The sequence below is a fragment of the Cololabis saira genome, chromosome 17 (assembly GCF_033807715.1).
Source record: "Cololabis saira isolate AMF1-May2022 chromosome 17, fColSai1.1, whole genome shotgun sequence".
Taxonomy (NCBI): Eukaryota; Metazoa; Chordata; class Actinopteri; order Beloniformes; family Belonidae; genus Cololabis; species Cololabis saira.
Window position 1 is genome coordinate 40,351,105 of NC_084603.1, and position 24,928 is coordinate 40,376,032.

The 24,928-nt window shown below is 42.8% G+C and overlaps 1 protein-coding gene across 6 annotated transcripts in view; it reads right to left on the bottom strand.

The window, feature by feature from the left end:
* The window catches only part of ltbp1 (latent transforming growth factor beta binding protein 1), a 226,200-nt gene extending 201,819 nt beyond the window's left edge, over window positions 1-24,381 (bottom strand). For all 6 annotated transcript variants that reach the window (XM_061745319.1, XM_061745317.1, XM_061745314.1 and 3 more), the window contains exons 1-2: window positions 23,735-24,381; window positions 12,924-12,994 (exon numbers count right to left, since the gene is read on the bottom strand). In XM_061745319.1, coding sequence (XP_061601303.1) covers window positions 12,924-12,994; window positions 23,735-24,096 — 433 coding nt within the window. In that variant the 5' untranslated portion in view covers window positions 24,097-24,381. The remainder of the gene's footprint in view (window positions 1-12,923; window positions 12,995-23,734) is intronic.
* Window positions 24,382-24,928: the final 547 nt, after the last annotated feature.

Consider the following 24,928-nt stretch of genomic DNA (forward strand, 5'->3'; position numbering starts at 1 on the left):
CATTGCCTTGATGCAAGACCTTAAAATTCCATAGTGAGGGGAAGAAAATTGCTCAGACTGAAACAGCCTGTTTAACCTTGCATGTGGCTGGGACAGATGTTACCTGAATTCAGAAGCAGGTAGCAGTGGAAAGATATGACATCGATATATGAGAATTGAATTCCACATTATCTGAGTCACTGTTGGCCCTCTGAGGTTCAGATTAGCACTGATAAGAAAGCCTGTTGAGAATTAGGGATGCACTAAAGCTCTGAGCAAGAGGTGCACTTATCTTACCACGGGACAGCAACTACATTAGGAAACACTATCATATCACAACCCCGAAATCAGTAAAAGAAGAGACAATGTGGCAACTGCGTTTTTAGGCTATAACGCATTTGAGGAAGAGTTGAAATGGGGACCATTGAGTGCCAGTATGGAGATGAAAGAAAGAGATGAACATGTTACTTCAAAAGGGTAATAGTAGTGATGGCTGTGATAGCTGTGATGGTAGTGATGGCTGTGATAGCTGTAATGGTAGTGATGGTAGTGATGGCTGTGATAGCTGTAATGGTAGTGATGGTAGTGATGGCTGTGATAGCTGTAACGGTAGTGATGGTAGTGATGGCTGTGATAGCTGTAACGGTAGTGATGGCTGTGATAGCTGTGATGGTAGTGATGGCTGTGATAGCTGTAACGGTAGTGATGGCTGTGATAGCTGTGATGGTAGTGATGGCTGTGATAGCTGTGAAGGTAGTGATGGTAGTGATGGCTGTGATGGTAGTGATGGTTGTGGTGGTAGTGATGGCTGTGACTGTAGTGATGGCTTTGATGGTAGTGATGGTAGTGATAGCTGTGAAGGTAGTGATGGTAGTGATGGCTGTGTTGGTAGTGATGGCTTTGACTGTAGTGATGGCTGTGATGGTTGTGACCGTAGTGATGGTAGTGATGGTAGTGATGGTAGTGATAGCTGTGATAGCTGTGAAGGTAGTGATGGCAGTGATAGCTGTGATAGCTGTGATGGCAGTGATAGCTGTGATAGCTGTGATGGCAGTGATGGTAGTGATGGCTGTGACTGTAGTGATGGCTGTGATGGTTCTGACCGTAGTGATGGTAGTGATGGTAGTGATGGCTGTGACTGTAGTGATGGCTGTGATGGTTCTGACCGTAGTGATGGTAGTGATGGTAGTGATGGCTGTGACTGTAGTGATGGCTGTGATGGTTCTGACCGTAGTGATGGTAGTGATGGTAGTGATGGTAGTGTTGATAGTGATTGCTGTGATGTTAGTGATGGTAGTAATGGCTGTGAAGGTAGGGATGGATGTGATGGTAGTTTTTATTTTTATTTATTTTATTTATTACGTTTATTTGTGTCAGGGACAATGTACAAAATGACAGTCTCAGAGATGAGAAAAGATGCTTTGTACCGGATTTAGCTTACTAGCTACTTTCCATCCATAGTCCCTGGACAGGTATATGAATAATAAAAAGGTAAGAGCGTCAAATAAAAGTAGTGATTGTAGTGATGGTAGTGATGGCTAAGATGGTAGTGATGGTAGTGACGGTAGTGATGGCAGTGATGGTAGTGATGGCTATGATGGTAGTGATGGCTGTGATTGTAGTGATGGCTTTGATGGTTGTGATGGTAGTGTTGGTAGTGATGGCTGCAATGGTAGTGATGGTAGCGATGGTAGCGATGGTAGCAATGGTAGTGATGGCTTTGATGGTAGTGATGGCTGTGATGGCTGTGATGATAGTGATGGTAATGATCAGAATCAGAATCAGAATCAGAATCAGCTTTATTGGCCAGGTTCGAACATTGTCCAACAAGGAATTTGACTCCGGTAATTTCCCTCTTTGGTATTAAGAAATAAACAATAAACAAATAGACAATAAACAGATGTGGTATTTCTATGTACAGTATAAACATTTTAAAGGTGCAGCAGTTGGATGGATGTGATGGTAGTGATGGTAGTGATGGTAGTGATGGTAGTGATGATAGTGATGGTAGTGATGGTAATAATGGCTGTGATGGTAGTGATGGCTGTGATGATAGTGATGGGAGCGGTGGTAATGATGGCTGTGATTGTAGTGATGGTAGTGATTGCTGTGATGATAATGATGGCTGTGATGGTAGTGATGACTGTCATGTTGTGATGGCTGTGATGGTTGTCATGGTAGTGATGACTGTGATGGCTGTGATGGCTGTGATGGTAGTGATGACTGTCATGTTGTGATGGCTGTGATGGTAGTGATGGTAGTGATGGTAGTGATGGCTGTGATGGTAGTGATGACTGTCATGTTGTGATGGCTGTGATGGTAGTGATGGTAGTGATGGTAGTGATGGTAGTGATGGCTGTGATGGTAGTGATGGCTGTGATGGTAGTGATGACTGTCATGTTGTGATGGCTGTGATGGTAGTGATGGTAGTGATGGTAGTGATGATAGTAATGGTAGTGATGGTAGTGATGGTTGTGATGGTAGAGATGGGAGTGATGGCTGTGATGATAGTGATGGTAGTGATGGTAATGATGGTAATGATCGCTGTGATGGTAGTGATGGCTGTGATGGTAGAAGGTAAGATGGTAGTGATGGCTGTGATTCTAGTTATGGTAGTGATGGCTGTGATGGTAGTGATGGCTGTGATGGTAGTGATGACTATGGTGGTGATGATGGCTGTGATGGTAGTGATGGTACTGATGGCCGTGGTGGTAGTGATGGTAGTGAGGGCTGTGATGGCTGTGATGGATGTGATGGTAATGATGGTAGTGATGGTAGTGAGCGCTGTAATGGCTGTGATGGTAGTGATGGTAGTGATGGTAGTGATGGTAATGATGGCTGTGATGGTAGTGATGGCTGTGATGGATGTGATGGTAATGATGGCTGTGATGGTAGTGAGCGCTGTAATGGCTGTGATGGTAGTGAGCGCTGTAATGGCTGTGATGGTAGTGATGGTAGTGATGGTAGTGATGGCTCTGATGGCTGTGATCGTAGTGTTGGTAGTGATGGTAGTGAGGGCTGTGATGGTAGTGATGGCCGTGATGGTAGTGATGGTAGTGATGGTAGTGATGGTAGTGATGGCTGTGATGGCTGTGATCGTAGTGTTGGTAGTGATGGTAGTGATGGTAGTGATGACTGTGATGGTAGTGATGGTAGTGATGGTAATGATGGCTGTAATGGTAGTGATGGCTGTGATGATGGTAGTGATGACTGTGATGGTAGTGATGGTAGTGATGGTAGTGATGGTAGTGATGGCTGTGATGGCTGTGATGGTGTTGATGGTAGTGATGACTGTGATGGTAGTGATGGTAGTGATGACTGTGATGGTAGTGATGGTAGTGATGGTAATGATGGCTGTGATGGTAGTGATGGTAATGATGGCTGTGATGGTAGTGATGGTGGTGATGACTGTGATGGTTGTGATGGCTGTGATGGCTGTGATGGTGGTGATGGTAGTGATGACTGTGATGGTAGTGATGGTGCTGATGGCTGTGATGGTAGTGATGGTAGTGATGGCTGTGATGGTAGTGATGGTAGTGATGACTGTGATGGTTGTGATGGTGCTGATGGCTGTGATGGTAGTGATGGTAGTGATGGTAGTGATGGCTGTGATGGTAGTGATGGTAGTGATGGCTGTGATGGTTGTGATGGCTGTGATGGTGGTGATGGTAGTGATGACTGTGATGGTTGTGATGGTGCTGATGGCTGTGATGGTAGTGATGGTGGTGATGGTAGTGATGACTGTGATGGTGCTGATGGCTGTGATGGTAGTGATGGTAGTGATGGCTGTGATGGTAGTGATGGTAGTGATGGCTGTGATGGTAGTGATGGTAGTGATGGCTGTGATGGTTGTGATGGCTGTGATGGTGGTGATGGTAGTGATGACTGTGATGGTTGTGATGGTGCTGATGGCTGTGATGGTAGTGATGGTGGTGATGGTAGTGATGACTGTGATCGTGGTGATAGTAGTGATGGTAGTGATGGTAGTGATGGTAATGATGGCTGTGATGGTAGTGATGGTGGTGATGACTGTGATGGTTGTGATGGCTGTGATGGCTGTGATGGTGGTGATGGTAGTGATGACTGTGATGGTAGTGATGGTGCTGATGGCTGTGATGGTAGTGATGGTAGTGATGGCTGTGATGGTAGTGATGGTAGTGATGACTGTGATGGTTGTGATGGTGCTGATGGCTGTGATGGTAGTGATGGTAGTGATGGTAGTGATGGCTGTGATGGTAGTGATGGTAGTGATGGCTGTGATGGTTGTGATGGCTGTGATGGTGGTGATGGTAGTGATGACTGTGATGGTTGTGATGGTGCTGATGGCTGTGATGGTAGTGATGGTGGTGATGGTAGTGATGACTGTGATCGTGGTGATAGTAGTGATGGTAGTGATGGAAGTGATGGTAATGATGGCTGTGATGGTAGTGATGATAGTGATGGTAGTGATGGTTCTGATTACATACAAACATCATACAACTGAAGAAAGAATCAAACTAACCACAAATGATGCCACATACTCCAACTGAAAGTGAAGACAAATTAAAAAAGTACTAAGTTGTGTTGAGGTTTTTTGTTTGTTCATTGTTGTTGTTGTTTTGTTTTTTTAGTGAACAGATACAATGTTTCTGTTCATATTTGTTTATGATCAATATAAATCTCCTTATTTCCCATTCATTCCTGTAACTTCCCATATATCAACTTTAATTCCTAGGAAAAGTTTCCATAATACTGGTAAAACTCCCCAACTTAACTTGGAAAGTGAACATTACTATATTTTGAAACCTTTCTGAGTACCATTTATGGTTCTACTGTAAAGGCAGTTTTGTTCATCCATTCTCATTTCTGCTGCGGTAGGTGGCAGTTGTCACTTTTACGGTGAGAAGGAAACAGAGCGTTGAATCTCACTTATTCCTCTAATGTGTGTTGTGACAGATAGGAAAAAGTGTCTTAATGGTTAGTGAAACATTACATGGACACACACACTCTTGGAATAAAATGTTCAAGACCTTGGCTCAGAGAACACCTGGCAACTTGCTGACTGGAGCAAATTGCTGTTCATTGCTCATTACAGCTAATTACTGTGTCTAACAGTCCTGAGGTTGGAGGGCTGGAGGTGTGCTGAGGTATTGGGTTGGGGGGAGTGAGGGAGTCGGGCTGGTGGAATGAGACTGTCATTGGTTATTGTGTCTGGAAGATGTCCATGCTCACCCCACTTAACCACCAGTGGAGGAAATGTGCTCTGAATTAGTTATCTAACAGTCAAATGTTTTCATGCTAATAGGCTGCTGGAGGTGGGAATGTGGGTATTCTCCTGTGTTAGTCAGACACTATTTCTAAATGGGAAAACTGAGTTTCTTTGATAAGGCCTGTGTTGTTTTTTCATGAGTTCCTCTTTTTAAAATGACTCTACTTTTTAAAAAGAAATGTCACACTTTGGTAGAGAAACACAGAAGAAAACACAGCTGAGCCGAAAAATGACTTCACATTTGGAGGCCGAGGAAATAAAAATACATGGAGGGAGAAAAGCTGTATGCTGGTGTTAGACGAGGGGCAGCATCCAGCATCCAGCTGGAAGTAGGGCTGGGCGATTTTGGACAAAAATAAAATCCCGATTTTTTTTCTCTGAAAACCCGATTTTCGATTTCGATTTCGATTTCGATTTCGATTTTTTTGGTAAAACTACAAAAGACAATGGTTTCAAATATTTTATCTTTATTTTGAAAGAAAAATAGCAAACAAATTTCCCTATTGCGAATGAAGTGCAATTGAAAGATACTGTAAATCCTCCTTGAGTTTAGTAAAGTGACAACATTTACAATTTTCTTGACCAAACAAAGATGACTAGACGAGCTCTGTCTGTAATGCAGCCAGCTGCAAAAAAGGAAAATCGGAAAATCCTTTTTTTAACATGGATTGTTATTAATAAATCCGATTTAAAATCGATTAATCGCACGGCCCTAGCTTGAAGCCTCTTTTTCTGCGTACCGCATGGCACCATGTTGCAAATAGGGATGGGCGGTATGGACTAAAAAATGTATCAAGATAATTTCTGGCATTTATCCCGATAACGATAAAAATGACCAAAAAAAAAACAAAAAAAACAATTCAACTCCACCTTTGTAACTATAAATCTATCCCCATATTCAGTCTTTGGAGCCCCCAAATCACTGCTGTAAAAGATACTAAATACTAAACTACACCAATTACATTGAATTAATAAAAAACAATGAAATGAGTTACACCTGTACTGGAAAACTGGAATGACTCAGATCCGCCATGTTTGTTACACAAACACGTATCAACGGGATTCTTTCTTTCTTTCTTTCTTTCTTTCTTTCTTTCTTTCTTTCTTTCTTTCTTTCTTTCTTTCTTTCTTTCTTTCTTTCTTTCTTTCTTTCTTTCTTTCTTTCTTTCTTTCTTTCTTTCTTTCTTTCCTTCTTTCCTTCTTTCTTTCTTTCTTTCAGGCTCATTTCTTTCTTTCTTTCTTTCTTCCTTCCTTCCTTCCTTCCTTCCTTCCTTCCTTCCTTCCTTCCTTCCTTCCTTCCTTCCTTCCTTCCTTCCTTCCTTCCTTCCTTCCTTCCTTCCTTCCTTCCTTCCTTCCTTCCTTCCTTCACGTACGTTGTGCGTTGATTTAACACAGATCCATAAATCAGCTTTACACAAAAACTTCATCAATGGGAATTTATCGTTTTTTACCGTGAGATACAAATTCTTACCGTGGGGAATTTTTTTGACGGTTTATCGTGAACGGTAAAATATCACCCATTCCTAGTTGCAAATGGGGGCAGTGAACTGGCTGGACAACTTGAGTTTTCACCTGCTAACTCTGGCAGGAACCCTGACAGCCATCTCCCCACATGTCCACTTCCATGTTGGACCTTTCCAAGGAGACAGAGCGCTTGATATTGGTCAGATAGCTGCCTTTTCCCAGACCTCTGCCAGGATTTAGCTCCACTGGGGTCCTGGCCAAGGAGGGGGGGGTCTGGAGGTCCTTGTTTCGCTTCCAGCAGTATTTGTTTTATTACTTGTTTCACTTGTAGCTGTCCTTGTTTCATATACTGCTGACAGATGAAGAACAGATTCAATCAAAGGTGCATGAGCGAAGCCAAGGTAAAATACCTAGTCTGTTCCAACTGATTTTAGGATGGGTTTCTTCCAACCAGTCACCCAGTTTCGCATTAACCAGGGTTGGAGGGAGGTTTTGTGGGATAAGAATTACCCCAACCTTTTCCCATCTGGGCTTATATTTTCAAAGCTGAGCCCTCCAGGATCCTGGAGTAAAGCAGGCTGCAGCACATGCATCGGTATACCCATCCGTTCGTCTCAGGCTGGTTTTACAATGCACTATTCTGCCCTGAAATGTAATAATCAGTCACCACTTGACTCCCTCAAGTCTGGAAGAGGCAAAGGAATGTCTCCTGATCACCTCCTGAATCAGAGGAGGTTTGTGCGGCTGAATCACATGTCATCAGCTGCTGCCAGAAAGACACAAGTAAATGTGCAACATACATCTGAATCTCTCTCACTTTAATTTATTAAGGTCACAGAGGAACACCGGGGACATTCCTCACAGACAGCCATTAATAACAAAGGGTTACGAGTCTCGCTCCTGCAAATACTGCAAAGGTACGCTGTGAGCTGGACAAATGGGTCGGGGCTTTATCTGTAAGTTTGTGGGTGTTTTTCAGCCATCTGTCACAGGAAGTGTGATTTATTTTGATGATGTAAACGCTGGACTCCCTACTGCACCTCAACAAGCAAACCAGTGTTGTTCAGGTGCGGTGAAGATGAAGATAAAGCACACGTTGTGTATCTTGACTGAATAGTCTTTGAGGATAGGACACCTAATCAGGTCATTTGCTCAGTCACAGGACTGTTCCGTTTGAAGTCAGCAACCAAAGACAAGGCTGCTATTGAACAATGCAAGATGATGGAGAAGTCAGCATGGAATACTGCGATCCCACAGTCGGGAATTAGAAAAAACAGAGCCGGAGGGTCCAGGAGAAACACCCCCATCGACATGGAGAACAGCTGGATCTGTTCAACAAATAACAAAAACACCCTCAAATCACATGTTAAGTGGACAAAAATAAAACCTCCAAGGCAGCGTCTACAAACTGGATTACAAAAAGGTTCTGACACTGCGTTAAATCCCATAAATTCGTTTTTTTTTTATTCACCACAGAACATACAAAGGATACCAAGTATTTAAATGAGTTAAATGCACCAAATTAAGAGAGTAAGGTAATTCTGATGTTAACCTTTCACATCCGTAACTGCAGACTTACCCTCCTTCAAATGGCATCTCAAAACTCACCTCTTCAGAACAGCTTTTAATGTGTGATTTGTTTCTTATCCTTTATCTTATCTTTTTTTTTTATCCCGTGGTTTTTATTTTTCTTGATTTCAACGTTTTATTTTTGTGTCTGTGAAGCGTCTTTGAGATCTTTTAAAAGCGCTCTATAAATAAAATGTCATATTATGATTATTACATCTGTGTAGGGTCCCGTCTTCAGAAACATGTAGATGCTGGGGCGACCAGGGGCCGGATTCACAAAACATTCTTAAGAAAAAAAACCTTCTTAAGTGTCATTTCTTTCTTAAGTTCATTCTTAAGAAGAAAAAAGAGAAGAAGTCATATTCTCCAAAAAAGTTCTTAAGTATTTTCTGAACTTTTTTCTTAAGTTTCTTCTTAAGAATAAACGGCCCTCCCGGGGTTGGTAGAGGATGGCAATGCACAGGACTGTTAGGTAGGAGCACTGGGTGATAAAATGGGGAAAAAACCGGGATAAAAATATTAAAAAAAAAAAAAAAAAGAATAAATGGTATTCTTTAAATAAAAGCTCTTAAATTTGTTATTGACTTTTTTCTAAACTTTAAGACAACCTTGACCCGTCTTAAAATGTCTTCTTTGAAAAGGTAAGACTCTAATATCACCTTTTTCAACACATTAATCTCATCCACCATAACCTTGAAAAGTTCCTGCATCTCTTTTTCTCCTTCTCCATGTTTAGTGAGTGACTGACGGTTAAGACCAAACTACCTATAAATGTTGTTTGTTGGCGCGTGCAATGCAATGACATATTTTAAGAAGTTCTTAAGTAGGAAAAATAAGAAATTCGTAAGAAATGACAGTTCTTAAGACGGTTCTTAAGAAAATATTGAGTAATTGCACTTAAGAACTTTCTTATGAACTTCTTAATTTTAGATCTTAAGACATTTCTTAAGATTTTAAGAACATATTGTTGAATCCGGCCCCTGGTGATTGGCCTCCTCCGTCCATCTTTACGTCTGAAAGACTCTCTCAGAGGACATTTTCATGTCCATGACGTTGCTTATTTTCAGTACAACAACCGTTACAGATGTGTTGCTGTATCAGTGTCGTCAAAATGAGCAGATAGTCTTCATGAAACTGTAAATTCTCTCACTTTCAGCATCTGATATGTTTTCTGTGTTCTTTTCTGATTAAAAAATAGGTTAATGAGTTTTCAAAATAATCATATTTTGTAAGAATTTTTGCTTTACAGATGCATAAAGATATAAGCTGTCCTGTTATTCATATTTACACAGAGATCATTTGAGATAACTGTGGCTGCATGATGGTGGAGTGTTTCGGGGACTCAGACGTGGCTCATTTCCCTGGGACAAACATCATCAGGCTGGAGGACTGATCTCCAACACCAGCAAATGATCCCTGACCGCAGCTTCTCACAAAACCTCAGCCGACTCTGACCAGCAAAAAGGAAAACCAAATAAACTTAACGCTGAACTGCTTCAGACTCCAGGAAAATGACAACAATTCATTTGATACACGCAAACATTCAACTGAAATGCAGAAAAAACAAATGTAACCAAACAAATAACCACTGAAAATCCCAACCATGAGCCGACCTGAGACTTACTGGCATGTCCCACACTTTACACAGCTTTGTACGAAGCAGCAACAGTTGGTGACTGGAGCATTAAACGTATGTGAACACTTTAAAACTAACGTTCTTTAATGTGTTCTGATCTGCACCCAAGTCTCAAGGCTCATGCACATAGAAACACACGACTCAAGGCTCATGCACGTAGAAACACACTGATTTAAGGCTCATGCACGTAGAAACACACTGATTCAAGGCTCATGCACGTAGAAACACACTGATTCAAGGCTCTTGCACTTAGATAACCACGACTCAAGGCTCTTGCAAGTAGAAACACACTGATTCAAGGCTCATGCACGTAGAAACACATTGATTCAAGGCTCATGCACGTAGAAACACATTGATTCAAGGCTCATGCACGTAGAAACACACTGATTCAAGGCTCATGCACGTAGAAACACACTGATTCAAGGCTCATGCACGTAGAAACACACTGATTCAAGGCTCTTGCACGTAGAAACACACTGATTCAAGGCTCATGCACGTAGAAAACCATGACTCAGGGCTCATGCATGTAGATCCGTCGCTGTGTGGAAAGGTGGCGCCCTCCCCTGCAGGCTGCCCTGGAAAAACAGGAACTGTCTTCTCAACAAAGGGAGTTCTCTTTCATCATATTTGGCTCGATGTCTCACTATGGGATGCACGACCCGCTGCAGACCTCAGGAGCATTCATCTCAATGCACCAATCCTGATTGGCTGGTGAAACGTGTCCGTCCGCCGCAGGTAGCACCATCTACCTTAAATATCCTGTCATTCACGACACCACGTCATTCAAACACCTCTTCCCACTCGGAGCACATCTCCTGTCCTGGGCTTGTTAGCTGAACTGTCCACAGACAGATCTTATTTAGCTTCTGATGCCGGGCGCTAGGGATGGGCGGTATGGACTAAAAAATGTATCACGATACTTTCTGGCATTTATCCCGATAATGATAAAAATGACGATAAAAAAAATACCAATTCAACTCCACCTTTGTAACTATAAATCTATCACCACATTCAGTGGAGCCCCCAAATCACTGCTCTAAAAGATACTAAATACTAAACTACACCAATTAAATTGAATTGATAAAAACCAATTAAATGAGTTACACCTGTACTGCAAAACTGGAATGACTCAGATCCTCCATGTTTGTTACACAAACACGTATCAACGGGAATTTATCTTTCTTTCTTTCTTTCTTTCTTTCTTTCTTTCTTTCTTTCTTTCTTTCTTTCTTTCTTTCTTTCTTTCAGGCTCATATCTTTCTTTCTTTCTTTCTTTCTTTCTTTCTTTCTTTCTTTCTTTCTTTCTTTCTTTCTTTCTTTCTTTCTTTCTTTCTTTCAGGCTCATATCTTTCTTTCTTTCTTTCTTTCTTTCTTTCTTTCTTTCTTTCAGGCTCATATCTTTCTTTCTTTCTTTCTTTCTTTCTTTCTTTCAGGCTCATATCTTTCTTTCTTTCTTTCTTTCTTTCTTTCTTTCTTTCTTTCTTTCTTTCTTTTTTATCATTTTTACCACGAGATGACAAATTCTTACCGTAGGGAATTTTTTGGACGGTATATCGGTAACGGTAAAATATCACCCATTCCTACCGGGAGCTAACTAGCCTTGGATGTTTTAATCTGCTTCATCGGTCTGTTTCATCGGTTTGTGCTTTCCTCGCCCTCCACGGCCTGGTTGGCACTGGCCTGGACGCCTCACCACGGCTGCTCGAGTACCAGCTATCTGCCTGGACTCCCCGCCTGCACACCAGCTCGCGGGGCACTGAGGCAAAAACCCCTCACACTGGAGGGCAAGGAGACCTCGGGGCCCGTCCCTGTCGCTGCGGGAACAAAATATCCAGCAAGGATCCACACCAGGGGCCTCACGTACGAAGAATGCGGCGCACAAGAAACGTGCGTACGCCACTTTCTACGCTCACGGTCGGATGTTCAAAAAGTGATTTGAACGTAGAAAATTGCGGTCTTTCACGCACACACCAAGGCTGGCGTACGCACTTTTCTGAGGTTTTGTCCGTTGGCGACTCTCACTGGTGATGCAGTAAAGTGCAGAATATGAGGAAACGTGACGTCAACAAGAACTTCACGACCACATGAAGGACACGACAGTCCCCACATCTAGTCACACTAGTCTGGACCTGCTGGTCCAGGACTAAGACTGGACCATCAGCTGGAGCTGCTACAGGTCAGACATCTCTGTCACCATGACGACCGTATGGGACGACTGCTGGAGATTAAAGCCAGATCCTAAACATCCCATAACTGTGTTTGAACAGACAAACATTAAAACACAATTTGCAGCGAAGAACCGGTTCTGTAAAGCTGTCTTTTAAAATAAAGATAAACATGTCACTGAAAGGTTGGTTGGTACGAACTGATGTGACTCAGAAACATATAAATAAAGTTTTTATTGAATGTTTAGGCGACTTTCAGAGTCTGATATTCAGAGTCTGACAGGACTATAGAAAGTTTTAGACCTGTCTGCGCGAGCGTCTGTACGTGTTTCCTCCACTGGCCTTGATCCCCCCACCCTGTCCAGAGTGAGGCAGCACGGCCACGCACTGGTTTTGATAGGTCCGCATTGGCCGGCGATGCATTGGCTGGCAGAGATATATCCGTTGCTGTACGCTCAGCCCTGACAGCTCCCGCTGCGCAGGGACCTGCTGTCGCAGGAGGCAGGGACGCTCTTTCACCCGCACCCAGACTTCTGACCCACCGGACCCACCAGACCTGTTACATGTTCTGGAGTGAAATCATGCTGAAACATCATCTGCTGATGCCGTCCGTCACATTTATGCTAGAGTACGGACATGAATGACGGCTAAATAGCTAGTGGCTTCTATGTGACGCCAGAGAAAACATGAAATCACGACATCACCATAGACCGCGGTGACATATATCGGACAAAAGAAACAAAAACCGAGATTTAAAAAAATAAGGACATGACTTCAGGTCTTTGTGGAGCACCTGCTAAGCGCATGTCTGGTGCACTCTGTCGAGACGAAGCTGTGCAGGAGACGGTTGAAGGAGACTTACGTTTGGTGCATCGCTGCGATCCCTGAGTTTTGCTCCATCCATGACAGCACTGTCCTCCGCAGACGTTGACCCTGCACACACAAACACACACACACACAATGACACAATGAAATGCCTGAGTGTAGATGTGCAGCAGCAACAGAGAGGGACACGGCTGGTGGTCTGCCACACGGATCCCCAGACGCTGCACCGCCGCGCTGCACCGCACCGCCGCACCGCCGCGCCGCACCGCTGCACCGCACCGCCGCGCTGCACCGCCGCGCTGCACCGCCGCCCTGCACCGCCGCCCTGCACCGCCGCACCACACCGCCGCGCCGCACCGCAGCTGAGAGCCTGATGCATCGCAAACATAACGGAGGACAAGCCCATTCCTGCGCTGCGTCACATCTCGCAGTTGTATAAGAGGACACATTATTCTTTTCCATGTTGTTCCACTTATAAGGACGAATCATAATCCTACAGAAGACCAGAATTTCACACAATGAGGTGCACGTCTGGTTGGGGCCGCACAATTAGGGCCAAATGATAATCACGATCATTTTGATCAATATTGTGATCACGATTATTCCTCACGATTATTCATCACAATTTTTCAATGAGTTTAGTCAATTTTTTTTTATTGCACTATCATGTAAACACATAACTTCTGTGTGCTACATTACTGCTAATTTACAAACATTGTTTTTTAACACTATATTTATTGACATTTTTTCAATTATTACAACAATACCGTTATATCTGTTAATAAAATGTGCAATAAAATAGAAAAAACACACAAGCATAGCAAACATAAAGATACAGAGACAAAAACAACAACATAAAAAAACATTACACACAAAACTCAAAAGAAAAAAAAAAAAAAACAGAATCCTCCCTCCATTATCATTCAACAGAATCGTCCAGTACAGTCCCAATGGATTACTCCTCATAAAATGCATGAACTGTCCCCAGATTTCCCAAAATTCATCAGATTTCCCTTTCATGACAGATGTCAATTTCTCTAATGCAAGACAATTTGAGAGTTGTTTGTACCGTTGCTTTATGTCGGGTTTGTTATGGTTCTTCCAAAACAATGCTATTGTATGTTTTAGCCTGGAGAAGAGAGTAAGTTATCATACTCTTCTTTTTACTGTTTATTTTGAAGTTATTAGGAAATATACCTAAGATACACAATTGTGGACAAATAGGAATATCTTCTGATATAATCTGGGATAAGATACCAAATACTTCTTTCCAAAACTTTGCGATCTCTGGGCATTGCCATAAGCAGTGACATAATGAACCCCTCTCCACGTTGCACTTTACACATTGGTCTATTAGGATCAAAACCATTAAGTAGAGAGGGAGTAATATACGTTTGCATAAGCCACTTGTACTGTAATAACTAAGCAAGCAAGCATCAAAAACAAGTTATTAAAGAAGCAGCAAATTCATCCCAAGAGCTACATCTCAGTGTTGAAATGTCAAATTACAAATGTCTTTTTATGTCAAGCATTAGTGGCTGGACTTTTAGTTATATTCCTGGATTTCTTTATTTGATGTTAATCAAAACTGTTTCAAAAACCTAAAACATGAATAAATAAGGATCAAGGATCGTCGTTCTACACCGCACCGATCTTTTCAAAGCATTGAAACGTTGCTGAGGACGTTGACATGTCGTCTTTCTTTGGACCGCCACAGTGAAGTGGGCCCGTGAAGTAGTAAACATGGCGCCCGAGCGATACGAACGCTCGAAAGTCTCGTTACATTTCAGGTAAAAAGACAACAACAGGGAACTTATTTCGTCAAAGGGTTAGGGTTGCAGATTTGCAAAATGCCCAGTTTGATTGGATTTGACTTGATGGGATTTGTAACATCAGAATCGGAACATCAGAATCTGAACTGGCTGATGTAATTTTATTTTTGAGTGCTCTGTTCATATATCCTTTTAAAAAGGAGAATTTGAATTTCTATTAGAAAAATGTTGAACAATCTTGTGGAATTACCACAGAATAATTTATGTTGTATTTGTTCATTTCTACGGAAGAATATTTAATCTATTATTATTAAAATGTTATACTTGTAATGCTAATCAATATTTTATCGTCCTTTTTTTCTAAATGAGAATCGATAAGGGAATCGATCAAAGAACGGAATCGTTAAGCAAAATCAAAAATGGAATTAGAATCTAAAAATTTGCTGCTTCTTACTCGTGTGGCAAGGCCACATGTTGAAAATATGTCCGATCTAGGACCAAGTGATTTAGTGGGACAAATCCCATCTGAAAACTGGAGGCTGTGACCGGACTCATTTGGGGAAGTGTGAATACGCAATCAAATTCTGATGCAAATAAAAGAATTAAACACGTAGCTCTCCATCAGCTTCAAGTGAACCAAATGCAGGAAACAGACGACAACGCAGGGCATTGTGGATGTGGGGGTGAAAGCAAACTTAAACCAGCTAAATGCTGCAACCCCAATCAAGCCAAGGAATTCTGGGGGGAAAAAGACAGTAAAGGAAAACAGCAGAGAACCGAATAAGGCGTCTTCACAAGGAGCAGCGAGTTTAATGTCAACGGACAAGCAGGAAAGAAGGGAGATGCAGGACAATATCCAAAATCAATGGATGATGGAAAACAATCAAATCCTACGAGAACACACACGCAGCATAAACCTGTAACAGCTGAAGCCCCAAAAAACACGAGAACCGAACAAGACTGAAACCAAGTCAAAACATCAATACTGTGACGGACTGCAGCAGCTGTGTGTGTGCAGCAAGAGGCTGACGTTACTGAGCTCCTACAGCGTGTTGGCAGCACATCTGTCACAGACTGCAGGTTTATATAACACAGCTGGACATGCAAAGCGCCATACGTCAAACCACAGCAGCAACAACCCCATGCACTCATAGCTTCTTACATGCATCATGTTCAGCGTCTCTTCGTCTCTGCTGTCTGCAGAGGTCAACTTATCTGAAAATGTGGTCATTCCTCTGTGTGTTAAATTTAGACTACAGTATATGAGTCAGAGGAAATGAGGAACATGATGTCCAGTTCATCTAAAATCCAGTTAACCAGCACAACCCTGTGTAAACACTAGAAGGCTTGATTGTGTGGTCCCTTCGTAACTTGGACTACAGTTTGTGAGAGCCCTTAAAGGGTTTGTCACCACAGCGAATTCTGCTCACCGTGAGTCATCCAGATCACCTCTGGGGTACCACCTTCATTTTGGAGAGTTTGAATCAATAAATCACGTTCCTCCACATACAAACACTGAAGTCTGAATGTGTCTCTAAATTAGAGCAATGGCATCCGTCATCAGTCACACACAACACCAACTCAGCGCTAAACAGGAAAAGAACTGAATTCAAACTCACATTTCATTCACAATTAAACATCCAAACACATCAAATGTTTCAACTAAGGAAATGTATCATCTTAGACTGATTATTGGATGTAGCAGGAGCAGCACGTCTCATTAAAGTTTGGACGCAGTGCTGTTTACCTGCGTGTGTCTTCTCGTCCGCTTCTAACCACAGTCCATCCGTCTGGGTCCACCGAGACCAGCTGACAGAGTTTTAGGAGAGAAATGTCATCCCATTCTTGTCTGGTGTAAGATTGGAGCTGCTCCCAAGTCCTGGCTTTGTTTTATTTCATGATGCTCCAAATCTTTTCTGCTGGTGGACCGATCTGGACAGCAGGCAGGTCGGGTCAATGTCTGGACTCTTCTCCCGCGAAGCGCCATTGTGATGGATGCAGGAGGCGGTTTAGCGTCGCCTGGATGGGAGCACACACTGCTCTAAAACCTCTATTGACATTTCAGCGCTGCCGTCTCCTTTCCAGATGTGTAGGCAGCTCACTCCACGGACACTACTGCAGTCCCACGCCAGGGATGTGGGACTCTGAACCGAACACTGATAACAAACCGGATGGTCCCTCAAGTTCAAGTCATCTGACCACAAGAGTTTTCTTCCTGGCTTCAGCCTGTTAGATGAACTGCAGACCAGAGAAGGTGGTGGTGTTCCCGGTCACGTCCATATCTGTCTTCCTCTTTGCCTATCAGAGCTTTAGGGTGCTTTCACCTCTGTCCCGTTTGTAGCAGTTGTTCCGGAACAGGGAGCGTTTCCCCCTAAAGATCGGTTGGTTTGGTATATGTAAACACAGCAATCACGCTCGGATGCGGGACAAAACAAGCGAGCCGAGATCTCCTAGGAGAGGTGGTCTCGGCTCGCTTCCATTCCAGACCTGGAGCCGTTCGTTTGCAGTGAGAACAGAATCCACACAGAAAACTGAAACACACAGAAACAAACTAGCCACACTCGCTCACGATGCTCCATAGTTGTTGTTTTTCCCGGGGTACGGAAGAGGAAACTCCTTCCACGTTCATTTCTGACCAATGAGAGAACAGTTGGTTCATGGCATTTGTTAACAGCTTTGAACCGCTACAGACGGTTGCCTTGGAACACAAACGCCACAAACGATAAACGAAACCAGTATGGATTTAGCCCCTGAATCGGAACAAAACAAACGGGCCATATAGTGGAGCAGATAAGTCACATAATCGTGCATTTAGTGATACAAGCAAGAAAATTGGCATGAGCAGTATCCATGGGTCACTTGACAAAAAAATTGTTCGGGCCACTTGAAATTTCTAGTTGGCGGCCATTTTTCAAGATGGCCGCCAACTTGTTGTTTTTAGTGACTCCCTTCAGTATTGGACTCAGAAAACCATTACATGTGTTTCAGGTGCAAAATGAACGTTTCTCGCTGAGATACGGCCAAAAAACGGATTTCTGTTAATCACTTGGTCGATCAATTAAGTGATATAATATAATAATAGGTCTGAAAGCACCCTTAGATTACAGACAACTGTGTTCTTAAAGATTCCTGTCAGAGCTCCTGCGTCCATGCAGGGGTCTCCAGTACAGAGTCATGTTTACTGTGAATGCAGCCCGCAGTACTGCCCTGCAGCCTTGCCCCCCCACACACACAGATTTCTCCCCGTTCTCTGAATTGTTTCAGGACATTGTGTACCGGTGATGATGAGATCTCCTGTGCAAGTCTAATAAAGTTTGTATAATTTAACAGTGAGGAACATCATCCTGGTTTTGCTTCCCAGTTCTGAGCTGCAGTTTTTTCTCAGACTGGTGAACCCCCGTCCAGCTCTGCTCCTGAGAGACTCGCAATCTCTAAACTGATCTTTTTAAACCCTCTTGATAATTAACCTAATTAACGAGTTGTAGATATTCCTCCTTGTGGCTTTTTTAATGCCACCCACTTTTCCAACCTTCCAGTCTTTTGATGCCCATATCCAAACTTTTTGGAGGTTTTATTGCCAACTTAATATTTTTCATTGAATAGGAAACTGTTGTCTATATTCTATTGTTAATAAAATATGGGTTTATAAGATTATCAAGTGACTGCACTTTGTTTTTATTTCAAGTCCCAGCTTTATTGGAGTTATTGGGTTAGACGTTCTTCCAGCGAAACTACACCTGTAAAAATACTGTAGCACACATGTGCCATTCAGTCAGTCTGACTGTTTTTGAAGGCTAACTTTAAAGTTCACTCTCAGAAAAACTATCAAGAGCCTTTAATGAAGAGCCCTTAAGTTGGGAATAATGATGTCTCACCCGCCACCAGGCATCCTTCAGCATCCTTCAGCATCCTTCAGCAGCCTTCTCTGTTAATTCAAGGCCAAACTGAACGGGGCCACGCCCACAGATGCTGAACTCAAGGTTATTCAACCCGCGTCAGAGAGAAAAGTCAAGCCCTCATGATACAGAGACCCAAGCCTGCCACGAAGAATGGTTTTCTTGTCGATTAATTTATTGATTTTTTTCTTTAAGTTTAATCTTATGATGATTTTTTTCCACGTTTTAATAAATCTTTCTGTTAAAGCAGCACAACGTAACTTTCAGCTTTTCTGAGTTTGGCGGCATCTTTTGGACAAAAGCGGTAGTGTTTTACCAGAAAGAACACTACGTTTCCCATGAGCACCAGCGCGTACTGCCAGAAAACTCCTGGCCCGTCGCTGCATTTGTTTTGATGAGAGAAGACGGGACACTTTTCTGTTTCACCAAGTGAACAGACAGAACGTAAAAAAAAGATGTTAAACTGCTGGAAAGGAACTAGAATTTACCGGGATACCTTAAACAAGGAAACCAGGGAGCGGTATATGGAGAAAATGATTATTAATTATTAATTATAATAATAATTAATCCCTACTGAAGAGCCATGTGTTTCAATAAATTTGTATAATAGTACAACATACAGTACATGTTTTGTATCCCCCTTACTTCTCTTTTCTTTTTTTGACTGCTATATTATGGCTCCGAGGCGTGAGCAATATTTTTGTTTTCCTCGTGAGATTATTTTTTTCCTCTGCAGCTACAAATAAGAGTTAATATTTTTTCCTCAACAAACTAGTTTTATCTGAAGATTGGGGTTAATTGCACCACAGAGAGCTGGCCAGCAACTGCGTTTAGCTGGAGAAGTGGGGAATAAAACCTGTGTTTTGATCCGACCCGGTCTGTGTGAGTGTTTGTGGTTTAAGGCTGTTTATTGTTCTGCGTTAAATCGACGCAGAGCCTACGGCGTAGGGGACGCGGCGACACGCACCGTACGTTGCGTGTCGCCACGTACCCTACGCCGTAGGTCTGCGTCGATTTAACGCAGAACCATAATTCAGGCTTTACTGTGTGTTTGGTCGTTACAGCCGCGATCCAAAGCGAGCCGACGACTCTTTCACTCTTTTACTTTGTTATATCAGATACTTGGCCTCCGTGGTTCTGCCTCCGAGCAGGAAACCGTTGAAAAGTTAAACCATTAGGATCTTTTCCCCACGTCTGTTATGTGGAGCTGCTGCAGCAGCAACGGGTTACCAGCTTCTCCTGCTATGCGCTCCACGCCCCGCCCATTTTCGTCTCGACTGCGAATCGGGAAGGAGGGGGAAGTGACGTATGCCGTAAAGCAGTCAAAGTCGTAACGATTTGTAGTTTTTTAGTGTGGCAGGGTTCCTACCATGCTCCTCAAAGTTACATAGTGCCAGTGAAGGAGATACAGACCCCTCAGACCATGACAGAGGTTCATTAAACCTGTTGGAAGTTGATGTTCCATCACAATGACTCTGGAAATATGATATTAAGGTGGAAAAGTTACGTAGTGTCGCTTTAAATGCCTACAAATAATTTGACCATTCTCACAATTTTTTACTTTTAAATGTGAAAAAATATCTGGGTCACCGTTTTCAGTCTTGGGTCATCATTTGGTTTATTCAGAACAATCTCCGTAAATCTAAAATAACTTATTCAAAGCTCAAACACTGTTGAAGACATCACTTTGTATAAAAGTCCATCATTTAAAATAAAAAAAAAAGATTGGTGACTCTCGTAGTCTTTATTTTGAAAGGCACTAGACAGGAAACTCGGGTAGAGAGAGCAGGAATACAGCGCAGTAAGTTGCCACAGGCCGGGATTGGAACCTGCGCCACCTGTGCAAGGGCGATAGGCTCTGAATATGGTACACTATCCGGGAGCTATGCGGGGCTGAAATGTCCATAATTGTAACATAAATTCTGCCCAAAGCTGTAAGTCTGAATGGTTTCCCATCACAAGCTTCACGTGGAATATGTTATTTTATTAATCTTAAATGACGGCACAAAGAGGGATGTATATTAGCCAACTGTTACTGACAGACAGCACAAACATGACATTAATAGAAATCAATATTGTTTAGATTTAATGCTCAAAAAAAAAAAAACCAGGCTAGAACACTTTGCAGCAGTTAGCCGTTAGCATCATCATTTTATTCTTTACAACAGAAAATGTCCAAGCCACATGAAAACTATAAAATAACTCACTACATTTAATACGTTTACAGTCACTTAATAATGAGGTAAATGCTTATATTGTTGTAGTGTGGTGAAGGTTTGAGAAGCAGGATGTTTTCTGTTGAGATGCTCACGCACGGCGGTCGTGCTGCTGGGATTCCATATTTAGATATTACTGAGTGTCCAGAGCAACATCTTGTTGGGTTTGTCCCTGAAAAAGTCCCAAACCTGATGCTGCAGTCCGGTTTAAGAGGTAGAAGTTTCATTATATTCATGTATGCTACTTGCACTCGCCGTTGTCAGGGTGTTGTGTACATGCGGCGCATCGACACGCTCTATGCAAGTTAATGGAATCACGTAAACGATTACGTCGACGTGTCTAAAGAGAGCTTTTGTGCTTCAGTCGCAGAGACACTCTTTAGATGAAAGACTTGTCAGCATGATTCCGGGGTCCATTTTTATAAATTAGAAATTTTGTTTTTGAAATGTTTGGCTACAAAAGTTGACTGGAAGTTAACAGAGCTGTTTCTTGCTGTATGCAGACGATGCAGATGCAAAGGCCTTGGCTGCCACTAGGGGGCGCCCTAGCTGCTAGGTAAACCTCAACCTCCCTGCATCTGTGGAGAACTGAAACAAACTTTCTCCATTTATAGCTACCCACACAAGAACGTTTAAACGCGTCACTGTCAAGCACTTACGTCTATGTCTCACATATGCATCTATGCATCGCCTGTGTTGTAATACGAGATTTTTCTTAAAAACATCCCAATTTCAAGACTTTCTGAAAAAAATGTTTACATGCAATTTTAATTCCATCCTCGCTGCATTTCGTTTTTTCAAGTAACCCTTAAACGCTGTCATACTACTAGCTAAACCAGCCTCAGCAAAATGTAGTTTCACTAGCTCGGTTTATTTGTGCTTTCGTCTGAACTTAACAAACAAATGTAGCCTATTTTCTTCTGAAGATGTAACAGATTAATAAAGTCACCCTGCAGTTTGAGCAGTTAACATCAAAACCTTTTTTTCTTTAATCATTTTTAGTAAATAGGTCACACAAAAAAAAAAAGAAAAATCGAAAGTGAAAAACCCACCTCACGCCTCACCTTTGACCTGATGTCCCCCTTCTTTTACAGTAACAATGGTACTACACGGGCTGGCATGCATATTTAAAATAAAATAATCAGGATATTTAACGCAGATATGCTTTTGTTTGTCCTGCATAAGGATGGGAATCAAGAACCAGTTCTTGTTCAGAACCGATTCCCAGTGTTTCAATTCTTTGGAATCGTTCAGAAATTTTGCAAAAGATTCCCTTTTCGATTCCAGTGGGAACGAACAACGTCATCATGCACGTTGCATAGCAAGTCAGCAAGTCAGCAGTCAATAGTAAACACGGTGCCAAGGTGATCAAATGCTCGACAGTCCAGTGACATTTCAGTAAAAAAGAAGACAACAAGACAACTTACAATACTTGCCAAGTGAATATTTCATCAAAGGGAGGAAATACTACCAACATACAAAAACATTTACGCACACAATATGCAATAACAATCAATGAATGTCGTGTTTTCGATCCGCTCCAGATAGTGATGCACCGAAATGAAAATTTGTGGCCGAAACCAAAACCGAAAATAATAAACACACTCCCTGTCTGACATCTACAGCTCCCGCTGCCTCAGCAGGGCCAGGAACATCTTAAAGGACAACACCCACCCCCGTTCCTATTTCTTTGACCTGTTCCCTCTGGCAGGAGCTTCAGGTCCATACGGACCAGAACAAACACACTCAGGGACAGATTCTTCCCCAAAGCTGTGAACTTTCTCAACCAATAAGCTCCTCATACTGGGCAATATTCTTCATCCATTCAAGTGCAATATTCTTTCACTCATTCATGTGCATTATTATTCTGTCATTCACTCATTTTCATAGTGTATATATATTTATGTTTCCTGTTTCTTATTTTGTTGTTTACACAGTCTTTGTTTACATAGTCTGCATGTGTGAACTTTTGTGTGCTGCCTAATCTCATTGTACCATTATAATGATAATAAAGGCGTTCTATTCTATTCTATTGTGAACTGTCTGTTTTTGTATGAATGTAGGGCCATGTAGCACACTATAATGTAATAATTTCCTATAATGTAATAATTTCCTGAAAATGTAATAACATTTACACTTAACTCAATCGAAAATGTAATAAAACCCAATAATGTAATAAAATATCCTGACTGATATTGTAATAACATTTTTACCGATAATGTAATACCTTTTTACATTATTGGGAATTTATTACATGCTACTCAAAGTCTGCAATTTAACCCCAATAGTCATTCTAGTGTTTCAAATCCAGCGTATAAAACATTCTTAGATACTTAAAACACAAAATGTAGAACTCTGGACTGAAAATGAAAATGAACAAATAATGTAATATATTACATTATTCGTCAAGTATTACATTATCACTTTTGGCCTTCGGCAGGAGGGTCCCCCCTTATGATCCAGGTCCTGGTCCAGGTTTCTTCCTCCTAATGGGGAGTTTTTCTTGCCACTGTTTGGCTTAAGGCTTTTCTCCCACTAGGGGAGTTTTTACCTGCCATTGTTTATGTAATAATTTCTCTGGGGTTTATGTTCATGTTCTGGGTCTCTGGAAAGCATCTAGAGACAACATATGTTGTATTAGACTCTATACAAATAAAATTGAATTGAATTGAATTGAATTGAAAAAGACCCACCTAAAAATGTAATAAATTCCCAATAATGTAATAAGGTATTACATTATCGGTAAAAATGATTACAATATCAGTCAGGGTATTTTATTACATTAATGATGGAGTTATTACATTATTGGGTTTTATTACATTTTCGATTGAGTTAAGTACAAATGTTATTACATTTTCAGGCGTTATTACATTCTCAGTAAATTATGACATTATAGGGTGCTACAGGCCAGGTATGGTGCCGGGCCCCCGGGGCCCCCGGGGCCCCCGCGGCCCCTGCTCTTACCCGGACAGCTGGAGCAGCTGCGGCGGCTGCCGGCTCTGCTGCTGCCCGCTCTGCCTCAGCGCCTGCGGGGCTGGAGCCGCCGGGTTCCCCCGGACCCCCATCCTGCGGGTCCGGACCTGGCGGCTGTAGGTGAGCGGCTGCTGCCGCGTGGAGATGGAGGTGACCCGCAGCCCCGCGTCCCCCGCAGAGCCCGCGGAGCCGGGGCCGGCCCGGAGCACGTACAGCCCCCTGAAGGAGGACCCGGCGGAGCCGGAGGAACCGGCGGCGGAGCCGCGGCTCTGCAGCGGCGGCTGCGCGGACGCGCAGAGCCGCCACAGGAACAACCCGACGGACAGCAGGAGGCCCCATCTAACCCGAGCCATGTCCCAAAAAAGAAAAGTAAACCTTTACGAGATAAAAAAAAAAAAAAAAAAAGAGCAGCTCCGTTCACTGGTTCTGAGTTTGAAGAACTTGTGTACTCCTCAACATATTCCGGTCGATCCAGCAGCAGAAAACCAGAAAAGAGTGCAGGGAAAAGTGGAGCATGTGCGGGGAAAGTGACGGTGCTCCTGCTGCAGATCCTGCAGAGCCTCCAGATCCTCCACCCGTCCCAGGACTGCGGAGCTGCCGCGGTCAGGAGAGCCTGAGAAGTTGAGAAAGTTCCCCGGTCCGAGGTGAGCGGTGTCAGCTGCAGCTCCAGCCCCCAGCCTGACGTCAGGGGGGCAGGCCCGCACACCAGCCCCAACAAGGTTAGGGGAGGTTCTGGGGCCCGAGGGGTGTCAGGGGACCCGGGCCCAGCCCACGCCCATGCACACACACACACACACACACACACACACACACACACACACACACACACACACACACACACACACACACACACACACACACACACTTCAGCAGGGCCTCAGTTCCTCTCTAGATGAGTAAACTCTGAAACATCCTACAGAGTGGGTTTGTTTCATGATGCGTGAGTCAGCTAGAGGTTCTGATGCAGGCGGGTTGTTCTGTCATCTTTGATGTCACAGCGCCATTATCTTCAAACACACACACACACATACACACACATAAGAACTGGATAACCCCCCAGTGACTGTCACAATTAGGATTCTGAGAAGTAGTTCTGAAGCATCTTATGGCGCTTTTCCACTAGTACCTACTCAGCCCGACTCCACTCGCCTCCACTGGGTTTGGTTCTTTTCCACTAGGGGTCTA